Here is a 12,058-nt window from a genome sequence, read left to right as displayed (position 1 = left end):
GGTAGCATATGATCAAGAGCCAATGATACTGAAGGAGGAAGTCCAAAGTGCATTGAAGGAATTGGCAAAGAATAAGGCACCAGGAATTGACGGAATAAAAATTGAAATCTTTCAAGAAAGTGAGATGGCACAGGAGGCACTCACTCATCTCTGTGAAGAAATTTGGAAGACAACTATCTGGCTAACTGATTGGAAGAGATCCATATTTGTGCCCATTCCAAAGAGAGGTGACCAAACAGATTGCAGAAATCTTCGGACAATGTCTTTGATATTCCATGTCAATAAAGTTTTACTAAAGGTAATACAGAAATGGCTACAATCATACATTGGCAGAGAACTGCCAGAGGACTCAAGCGTGGCAACAGTAGTGAGGTTGGCCCAGCATTGAGCAGTGTTTCGTTCTGCACCTAACAACAACAATGTTTCCACACTCAAATACCATGTAGATGCAATGATTTTTTATTTCATAATCATAAAGCCAGATGATCTTATCTCTGTGTTGTAATTTATTCAAATGTGGTATTTCATTCTGGTAATTATCAATAGTTTGGTTATCTGTTTCTTAAAAGTTCATGTATTTTATAGCATGCATCTCTTTCTTTTCATTTAACACCTGAAATACCTTACTTCAACCTCCACTTCCTATCTACTTTGTTGTTGTTGTTGTTGTTAAGTCCTATCTACTTTAATAAGGAATAAATTCTTCCTTTAAATGTAATGCATTCTTGTGTTGAAGAGGTTGCTGAAAACTACAAATTCTGAAGTGGTATAGCTGGTAACAACCAGAAAGAAAGTCATTCTTTACAAATGGAGTTCTAAAGTGGCTCATGTAATTATGCATTGTATTGCTGCTTGGTGTCTTAGAATGAAATTTAGGATCAATCCATTTAGGAATTGATATTAATAGTAACTGTTTTGAAACTGAAAAGGCAGGTTGGTCAAAAGTAGTATGTTTCTCCATATCAACCTTTTCAGTTATTTCTGGAATCTGCCACTGATTTGAAGTTGCAACAGTGTTTTGATTTGCACATTTTAGCTTTATCTTAGATTGTCAGTGTTTCTGGTTACTTCTGTAATTTATGGCTCTTGAGGTTCTTTAGTTATTCTAATTTAGTTAGAAGACTTGAATCTGTTTTATTATTCAGAGTTACTGAATCAGTAGTAAGCTCAGAGCTATTCTCATTTCACATAGTTTCATTGGACTGGATGTTTTGAATGGACTTTAAATTTCTCAGTTCACAAGAATCATTTCCACTTGATTTAGATTCAGGCAAACACAATTCTCGGTGTTCTGATACAGAAGCCTGTCTTTTCATAAAACTTGGTACAAGTGAACCATTCATCTTCACAGGCTTGTTGTTAAGTTCCCTTAAATCGATTGCTGCCCATAGTGACCCTGTATAGGGTTTCTGAGGAGCAGCGGTTCAAACCAACTTTGCTGTCCAGCACATTAACCCACAGCACCATTCGGCTATTTAGAAGGTTAACAAAAACTTTTCCAAATGGGCACAACTGTTAGGTTTGTTTGTTTGTCTCATAGGTTTTGATGAGCTATTTCTGTATCTTGAGGGGGGCATGTTCTTTCCATACAAAAACCTGGGTTTAGTAGCCAGTCCTCTGGAATCACAATTGATATTCCTAATCTGTAAATGCCCAAATGAATTGGAAGATGATTCTTGGGTAGTTAATATTGTTGTTGTTGTTGTTAAGTGCTGTGGAGTTGGTCCATCCCATAACAATCCTGTTTAGAGTTTTTGAGAAGTGGATGGTGGGCTAGAACCATTGGCCTTGTGGTTCAAACTGACTGTGTTGTCCAAAACATTTACCCACAATGCACTAATTCACATTAACTATAGTGTGGTGGTGGTGGCTGTGTGCCGTGGAGTCAGTTCTGACTCATAGCAACCCCATATAGGGTGTCCGAGGCTGTAAATCTTTACGGGAGCAGAAAGCCCCATCTTTCTACCGTGGAACAGCTGGTAATTTTGAACTGCTGACCTTGCAGTTTGCAGCCCAGTTCATAACCACTATGCTACCAGAGTTCCTTAACTGTAGTGTATATACTGATAAACTGTAGTGTAGGTACTGATAAATTCTTCTTTTCCTCCTCTGAAAGTAGCTGGTTTTTTTTGAAGCTTTAATTCTGGATAGCAATTTCCAACATTTCTCTGAGTACTGCTCCACATTCCACAGCTTTATGAAGAAGTTGCTTACTTTTTGTGAAATTACCTTGTGATAGTTCAAACTGTACAAAAGATATATGCACAAAAACAAATTTCTTGCCGTTTGCTCTGGCCATCTTAAAGTAATCACTTGTATCATCTGACTCTTGAATAGCTTTCAGTTGAATAAATCTCACTTGGATTCTAGCAAACTCTCATTTTGGCCATATTTATCTGGAGGAAGTGATTCAGTTGCTTGACTGTATCGACAAATCAACTTATTTAAAGGGCATCATTTAGAAGGACACTGTTTTTCTCTAGTTTGAGCAACAAATTCAACAAGTCCTCTGAGCTATTCACCATCATCATAATTTGGTTTTCAATTCCAGAGTTATAGCATTTGTTTTTATTGAGTTTGTATTCATAAGATGCCCAGGGTTCTTTCATATCAGCAGAGATTTTATTGAAGCTTAGCTCATCAGTGAGGTCTTCATTTTTAAATTTATTTTTAATATCTCTCAATTTGTTCATTATGGAATCAGTCATCAATTCTTTGCCTCGTAAGTCCTCAAGCCTCCGTTTTAGCTGCTGCCAGTCCTCTGTGCACCCGTGAAGCAGAATTCATGGGCCAGTAACAGAGTTATGGAGAATAAAAGATGGAATCCAAGCCACCATCCAAAAACACACTTGAATTTCCCTGCAGGTGTCCCCTTAATCCACTTTCAAATACATTCTGACTCAGGGCAAGGTGCCCCTGCCTGCTTTCCCAACAGCTTGGCAGTTCAGCTGTCAGAAGTGCATAAAGTATTCAAGATATATCTGGGTTTGTGTCAAGACACAAGAAAGTGCTTGGGTTCTGACTGCTGACTGCAGTATTCTGCAGACCAAATATATTTGGATATCAGACTTTAAGACTAAAGAACCACTGTTTTAAGGTTTAACCAGCATCTAAGACAGGAAATTATGTCTATGTGTATGAGTTCATATATATTCCCTCCACATGAAGTCTGGCCATTTCTTGCTGAGAATAGATGTCTCAGAGTTGGAAATAAAGCATAATTAAGCACGTTCCCCATAGTAATATGTCAAATAATTATTTAATATAATATTGTATTGCTGTTGTCAAGTGCTATTAAGTTGATTCTAAATCATAACCACCCTGTATAGAGTTTCTGAAAGGAGCTCTGGTAGCGTAGTACTGCTTACGTTAAGGTCAACAGTTTGAAACTACCAGCCATTCTGAGGGAGAAAGATCAGACTTTCTGCTCCCATTAAGATTTATAGCCTTATAAAACCCTATACAGGGTCACTATAAATTGGAACAGATTCTATGGCACATAACCCCCAATCCCACACACCACTACTATAGGGTTTCCATAGAACTACCAACCTTGTAGTTGGCAGTCCAGTGCTTATCCTAAAGCACCATACCAGAACTCAAATATAATACTACTGTTAAGTCCCATTGAATCGGTTCCTACTCATAGCAATACACACACACACACACACACACACACACGAGGGTGAGTCAAAAATTATTCAAAAAATGTCAAAAAGTTGCGTACTAAAACAACTCGCAGAAGAGCATAACCAGAATCATTTGGAATCTGCAAACAAAATTTGGACCAATACTCAAAGGAAGGTAAAAGTTTCTTTTAAAAAAAACCTCACTATTGGTGATGAGACCTGGATTCATCACTATGAGCTTGAGAGTAAACAGCAGAGTATGGAATGGAACCATCCTCAATCACCGACCAAGAAAAAGTTCAAAAGTCAACCACCAGCTAGAAACTTGAGGCTTACAGTTTTCTGGGGTTTTCAAGGCCCTTATTGGAACACTATCAGGTAAAAAGTTCAGCAATCAATAGTGCTCGTTATAATGAGATGCTTAATGAAGAGCTGAAGGCTAAACTTGGGATTAAATGCAGAGGACTGCTATCTAAGGCCAATGCAAGTCCATATATCTCTGCCCAGACTGTTGATAATCTTCAAAACTTCATTCTGAGGTGTGAAGCATTCTCCTATAGTCCTGATCTTGTTTCATCGTCTTTTACCTGCTTGTTGCCCTAAAAGCAGCCCCTTGTGGAAGAAGATTCATTTCTGATGAAGAAGTGAAGAGAGTGGTACATTATTTGCTCGCAGTTCAACTAAAACATTTAACAAGGGATTTCAAGAGCTTTTTAGCCAGATAAAGTGTATTGAAAAGCAATGAGATTCTGTTGTAAAAATGATGTATTTATGTTTCCTACAAGTAGATTAAAGAAAATTCTGCCTAAGTGCAGATAATTTTTGACTCACTCTCATCTATATGGACCTGGCATAAACATACACACTTTATTACTTCAGGGGGAAAAAAATGAAAAAGATATTCATCTGGATTGATTTAGCATTTCAGTAGGCATGTTACATTTCATGTCTATCTTTTGTTTTGTTTTGTATAAAAAAACAAACAATTTCTAACCTCTTTTATACAACAATAAGAAGAAAGAAAGGAAGGGAGGGAGGGAGACAGGGAAGGAGAGAGAAAGAAAGCAAAATAAGAAGGGAGAAAAATCTGATAATATTCAACCAACAAATGCATTAGTAATGTCTGGTAAGGATTTTCCAGACAAATTTGATTACACCCACAGTTCATTATTTCAAACAGGATACACCTTTTAGATGCTTAAATACATATTCTCATATCGTGGACTTCAAATGTGAAGTCATGTATTCTGTGCTTTCACTGCAGTGCTCTCTTATGTTTTTAATAAATTAAAATACACACGCTGTGGTTGTGACTGGTATCTCTGAAAATCTAAAGAGGCACACACACTAAGAAAAAAACAGTATTGCTCCAGGAAGAATTATGTTCCCTTAATCTTTAATTGCCCATGTTAAATGTTTCTGAAGTTTTACAATGAAGATCATGGTAGATATCTGTGCCACATGACATTATCACAGTGCTGTGGTGGTTCTAACAAACTCAATGTAGAAAACTCAATGTAGAAAACTCTATAAACTAAACGTAAAATGTCATGTTTAGATTTTTACATAACCGATCTAATAATTTATTTGTTAATAATATATTGAATAACTTGGGAGAATTTTCTCAGAAAGAATTCCTTAGCATAAATTTTAGCTTTGCTACTGTGTTAATAATGTCTTTGAGAAAATGACGCAATAAAAAAAGACAATTTCCTTCAGGTTTAATCTGTGTCTGAAATATTCTTTACTGATTTCACATGCACTGATAATGTGAACAAGGTAATTTTTTGACTGGGGAGACAAGATTTGTATTTAAGAAGTACAAAATTCACCACATAGCTTTTCTGTAAGATGTCTCTGCAGTGTTTTTCAGTTTATATAGAAAGACTTCAGATGTTGCCTGAGGCATCTATTTCCTTTTTTTTTTTATTTCTTTTCTTCAAGACAAGCTGAAGTGCCACAACTCAAATTGTTTTTCACACTGTTAATGTATTCCTTTCTCTTTCAATTTCTCAGAGAGCTGACATAGGAATTTCTGCGTTAACCATCACCCCAGATCGGGAGAACGTGGTGGACTTTACAACGCGTTACATGGACTACTCAGTGGGTGTACTGCTTCGAAGGGCTGAAAAGACTGTGGATATGTTTGCCTGTCTTGCACCATTTGATCTCTCTCTCTGGGCTTGTATCGCTGGAACAGTCCTGTTAGTGGGTCTATTGGTGTATCTCTTGAACTGGCTCAATCCTCCGCGTTTACAAATGGGATCAATGACTTCCACAACTCTCTACAACTCCATGTGGTTTGTGTATGGATCCTTTGTACAGCAAGGTAAGAAGAAAAAATACATTATAGATATAATGCAATGATCCGAATGTTGTTGGTTCATTTACAAAAGTTCTGTTTCTGACATCAATAAGTGTTCTAAAGTACCCTCACAGCAGTGCTCACAAAAGAACATCTTCTGATCTATCCTAGTGGATTTCCAACACAGCAGGTTGCCAGCAATAATGGGTCATTGTCTTTTGATGTAAATTCAGTTTCCTCAACAAAGGCAAAACTGAGTGTCCAAAAAAAGTTAGGATCAGATATTTTATCTCTAAGTTCTCATATTTTATTTACTACTAGGGCATATACTATACAATTATTTGTGTATGTAATGAATGATTAGTTTTATCTTTGATCAAAAAACATTATTTCAGGTTTTAAAAATGTACATTAAAAAAAAAGAAATTACTATTATTATTTTCACTGTAACATACCATGAGGCTTCCAAAAGTTCATGAAAAAAATAGAATTAAAAGAACTTAATTTTTCCATGAACTGTTTGATGTACCATTGTATAATATTTATCAGCACTTTAAGTTATTAAACAGGGAAAGTGCATGAATAATTTATTTTATAAAAATCAATACCAGGCCAGTCCCTATGAGTTGGAGGTTGAAGGTATCCTAACTGACCTCTCCAACCTGTTGTGTCCCTCCATAGTCCTTGATGTCAATCACCACTGCCCCCTTCCCTCAAGCCCTAGCATTCTGCAACATGCTGTAATGTCTCACAAAACTCACAGTTGTCAAAATAAATGACTCACAAAATTGTGGAGCCTGACAAGTCAAAAATCCATAGTTCTGAGATCAGTCTGGAAGAATCTTCTCGTGTATGTAGTCACAGGAGCTGAGGAATCCAAATGGGGAGGTCAGATGAGGGGCTGTTGATGCACCGGAATGTGGGAGCTTGTGAATCAGGTCAATGACAGGCCAAAAGTTCCAGGAACTGGAAGGCAGACATCATGAGCAGGATGAAATATCTAGAGCAAGAGAGCAAACTTTTTCAAAGCAGTCTTGTAAATTGGAATCATGCTATGCCCCAAAGGAAAACTAAGGGTGGTGATTTGAATCACTCCCTTTACTAAGGTGGCAGCATTCTTAATATTTGCTGTTAAAGTTTCATGAAGTCGACTCATACCAACCCTGAATAGGGATTCCAAGGAGAAGCTGGTGTGTTTAAACTGTCTACTTTGTAGTTCAAACTGATCTTGTGGTCATGTACTTATTCTACATTACCACCAGGAGACTTAATACTTAGATCCACCGTAATCTTTACTCCTTGTTATTGTTGCTAAGTGCTGTTGAGGTGGTTCCAGCCCATAGCAACCCTGTATAGGGTTTCTGAGGAGCAGCTGGTGAGCTTAAACCACCAACCTTGCAGTTCAAGCCTATTTTGCAGTCCAGCACATTAAGCTACAGCACCACACCAGGACTGTCTTTTCTTGTTGCTGTTAAGTGCTGACATGTCAATTCCAACCCATAGAGACCTTGTATGGGTTTCTAAGGAGCAACTAGTGAGCTTGAACCACCAATCTTGCAGTTCAAACCAACTTTGCAGTCCAGTGCATTAACCCACAACCCCACACCAGGACTCCCTGACTTTCCTTAGCCCCACCTTAATCTTTACTTCTTAGGTACTCATTTCAAAACAGGTCCATAAGCCAGGTATACAGGTTAAAGTTTACAATATGTAAGATTCACAAAATGGAGAAATTTGGCTAGAACGGCTGTAGTAAATAATTAGTTGTCCTGCAGAAAGGAATATTTTGATTTGTTCTTTAGAATTATGCTGGTTATAGAATTTAGAATAAATTGAAATAATGCAATGTGGAAAGTAAGAAAATTAAAATATTATCATGGTGGTGATTGTAGTGTGCCATGGAGTTGATTCCAACTCGTAGAGACCCTGTATAGGATTTCTGAGGCTGTAAAATCTCCCATAAAAATTTTATCATAGTAATTGATGAGGCTTGAACTAAGGTACACTGGTAGTGGGAAGTATAAGAACGGTATTGATAAAATGAATAATAGAATGCAAATTATATAAGATTGTGGAGTTGGTGTTTTGAGAGTAAAGGTGGCAAAGGTTCAAACTATGTTTATGAATTGGACAATTATGTGGCTTTAAGTCATTTATTGAAATAAGAGAACAGAAAGATCATGTGTGATGGGGAAGATGAAAAGTTAGTTGTGGTACACGTTGAGTTTGAGGTACTTATGACAGTCAAAAGGAGCTCTGGTGGTACAGTGGCTAAATGGCTTGGCTGCTAACCCAAAACTCTGCAGTAGAAGTGTCTGTCTGCATCTGTAAAGATTTATAGCCTTCAAAATCCATAAGTCAGTCCTACTCTGTCTTTTACCCTATACAATCACAACGTGTTAGGATCAAGTCTGCGACAACTTTTTTTTTTTTAATGGGTTCCATATCAAGGAGAAAATTATAATGCTAAATTATTGGTTTGATATATTTGTCATAAGAACTATGGAGACAGCTGGACTAAACATATTTAGGAGGCATTGGTATGTAGGTGATTGAAGCCATGGACATGAATAAAATCATGCAGAATACCAAGGAGTCTTGGTAGCATAGTAGATTACAAGCTGGACTGCTAACCAAGAGGTCAGAAGTCTAATGGGAGAAAGAGGAGGCTTTCTGCTCCCTTAGAGATTTATAGCCTTGGAAACCCTCTCCAGCGTTGTTGTGAGGTGGAACCAACTCGGTTGCACACAACCAACTCGTCATTGAAGACCCCTGGCACAGCAAATGCTTAGGACAGATGCCTGAAGAAAGGAATATATACAGGAACTCTCAGTGACGAATGTTGTTGTTGAGTGCCGTTGAGTTGGTTCCAACCCATAGCGACCCTGTATAGGGTTTCTGAGGAGTAGCTGGTGAGCTTGAATTGCCAACCTTGCAGTTCAAATGGCTTTGCAGTCTGATGCATTAACCCATAATGCCATACCAGGATGCATTGATAAATAAGTGGCAATAAAGGTGCAAGAAAATCAGAGCATGTATGGTATACGTCGTGCTGTGGGCTAATGCATCAGACTGCAAAGTCATTCGAACTGCAAGGTTGGTGATTCAAGCTCATCAGCTGATCCTTGGAAACCCTATACAGGAGCGCTGTGGGTCACAGTCAACTCGACAGCACTTAGCAACAACAAGGTAGAGGGTTTGATCACTCTTGTTAAACATTTCAAAGGATAAGGTAAAATGAAAGTTTTAAAAAGTGCTATTTGAATTTAGCAGTAAATTTGTTATTAGTAGCGTTAAGACTGTATAACAAATAACTCCAAAATTTTGTGCCTTAAAACAACAATTTATGTGTTCATTGATTCTGTGAGTTAGGCTGTGAGACAAAGCACAGTGAGTGTATGGCTAATCTTTTCGCCATGATGCCTGGGGCATCTGCTAGAAGACTCAAATGAGTCACCTGAAGGTTTTTGCTGGCTCTAGGCCAAGGGGTTTAGTTTTTCTCCAGGTGGGCCTCTCCATGGTGTCTCTTTGCATGACATAGTTTGACTTTTCTCACAGCATGGTGGTTTATTTCTTCATAGGAAGCATAGCAAAAAAAGAGAACAGACTCAATAAAACTTAAGAAATTTGTGACTCAGGTTTGAGATTACAAACCTGAGTTGATATAAGTTCCTTTTGGAGAGAAACGCTATATGTGACCAGCCCATGGGTTTGTTAATGAGATTCTAAATGGTTAAAAATTGATAACTTCTTAGCTATAATAAGTGTTAAATAAGTATCACAGAAATGTATATTGATTAAATTCAAAATAAAACCAAATTAAACTCAGTTGTGACTAAATATGCAGATGCAATAAAAGGATAACAAGGAATGTGATTTTGAATTGTTTTTAAGTGTTCTTGAATGAATTCCATTCATAGCAGGCATGTACAGAGTTTCCAAGGAGCAGCTGGTGTTTATCCTATAGTACCACATAAGGAGTCCAGGGTGATCCTGAGATATATGGAACACAGCAACAACAACAACAAAAAAAGAATCAATGATGAGAACGTCATAGTGGAAAACAGTAAAGTACCAGTAGAAGAGAGTAGCATTGGTTTTGATGAGGTAAAAGAACAAAAGCAGTGAAAACATTAGACTGAGAGATTTGAAGGATGTAATTCATTGTGTGGCACTGTGGGTTAGTGCACCTGACTCCAAAGCTGAACTGCAAGGTCAGTGGTTCAAGCTCACCAGCTGCTCCTTGGAAACCCTATACAGGGTCGCTATGGGTGGGAACCGACTCAACAGCACTTAACAACAACAACAATTCATTAATTCAGACAGCTGAATTTAAATTTTCCAAAGTAGTATTGTGGAAAACAAATTACATGTGTGAATGTGATTCATGAACTCGAGGCTTGATGAAGGACTTTAAAGTTGATTAAGGAACTGAAAGGCTAGGGGTTAGATGGAATATCTATGATGACGCCTGCTTCTACTTGAAAGGAGGAAAATGAACCATGTGCCAAAGATGTCAATAAATGAAGATGTTGATGAATGTGAACATTGAATGAAGTAGAAGGTGATAGACCTGGAAGAAATTAACTGGGGTTTTCACATAACTTCTGCCCATTATGGCCATTTTTTTTCTTCTGTGCTTGTTATCAATAACCTCTAATATGTGGATGGCTTCCAAATCTAAATGATCTAATCTTGAAGTTCAGATTTATGTTTCCAACTACTCAATGCAGCACTCCATATATATCAAAGTCACCACAAGTGCAACATGCCAAAATTAAATTAAATTTACACTTTAAACCTTCTGAAACGCTCATATTCTCTATTCCATTTGATGCATTACCAACCATTCAGTCTCAAGTATTTTCATTTGTTTCCCTTCCTCATCCCCAGTCCCAATTGTAAGCAAGTCCTGCCATTTTACCTCCTACTTGTTGTTGTTATGTGCTGTCAAGACTTTACCGACTCATAACAACCTTAGGAGCAAAAGAACAAAACACTGCTGAGTCCTGAACATTCCTCACAATCATTGTTAAGCTTGAGCACATAGCATGTCCTTTCAAGGGACTGTTATCTCTTGATATGTGTTCTGCTTTCTAAGAAACAGTCTAACTGTACTTCTTCAAACAAAGATTTACTTATTTTTCTTGCAGTCCTTGGTACTATTAACATTCTTCTCCCACACCATAACTCAAATGCATCAACTTGTCTATGGTTTTCTTTATTCATTGTCCAATTTCATATGCATATGAAACCATTGAAAATATCATCGCTTGGGTCAGATGGACCTCTTTTCTCTCAAACACTTTAAAGAGGTATTGTGCAGCTGATTTGCATACTACAATACTTCATTTGATTTGACTGATGTTTCCATTACTGGTGTTAGTGGATCTAAGCAAAATGAAGTCCTTGACAAATTCATTCTTTCTCCATTTATCATAATGTTATTTATTGGTCCAGTGGTGAAGATTTTTGTTTTCTTCGCATTGTGGTCTTTGAGCTCCATCAGTAAGTATTTTAAGTACTCTTCACTTTCAGCAAGTAGAGTTGCATGATCTACTTATCACCAGTTGTTAATAAGTCTTTCTTCAATCCTGATACTGTATTCATCTTCATATAATCAAAGTTTCTCAGATTGGTCAGAGGAGAGTTTGAATAAGCACGGTGAAAGAATACAGCTCTGACAGACCCCTTTCCTAATTTTAAACCATTCAGTGCCCCGTTGTTCTTTTCAAATGGCTGCCTCTTTTTTTGTGTGTACAGGCTCTTCATTAGTATAATTAAGTGCTCCAGAATATTCATTCTCCACAGTGTTATCCATAACTTGTCAAGATCCACACAGTTGAAAGCCTTTGCATAGTCAATAAAGCACAATTAAGCATCTTTCTGGTATTCTATGCTTTCAGCCAAAATCCATGTGATGTCAGCAATTATATCCCACATTAAACATTGTCCATTTCTTTTTAGTACAGTGACTCAGTGCATTCCTTCTTATTTTGATGCTTTCTGGATAATTCAATATTTTGCTCATGGAATCCTCACTATTCCAAAAATAATTACTAGTGGTTGGAATGGAAAGGTAAGAAACAAAAAGGAAAGATCTGTAGTTAAAAAATATGGCCTT

General features: G+C 37.3%; 1 protein-coding gene and 1 pseudogene across 1 annotated transcript in view; one reads left to right on the top strand and one right to left on the bottom strand.

Annotated features, from left to right (window-relative positions):
- Nucleotides 1-12,058, top strand: part of GRID2 (glutamate receptor, ionotropic, delta 2) — a 992,360-nt gene that overhangs the window by 426,712 nt on the left and 553,590 nt on the right. The window contains exon 5 of the mRNA XM_006876921.1: nt 5,646-5,958. Coding sequence (XP_006876983.1) covers nt 5,646-5,958 — 313 coding nt within the window. The remainder of the gene's footprint in view (nt 1-5,645; nt 5,959-12,058) is intronic.
- Nucleotides 686-2,726, bottom strand: LOC102830703 (annotated as a pseudogene).

Source organism: Chrysochloris asiatica, unplaced genomic scaffold (genome assembly GCF_000296735.1).
Source record: "Chrysochloris asiatica unplaced genomic scaffold, ChrAsi1.0 scaffold00427, whole genome shotgun sequence".
NCBI classification, from domain to species: domain Eukaryota; kingdom Metazoa; phylum Chordata; class Mammalia; order Afrosoricida; family Chrysochloridae; genus Chrysochloris; species Chrysochloris asiatica.
Note: the sequence above shows the minus strand (reverse complement) of the source record. Positions and strands in the feature narration are given on the sequence as shown.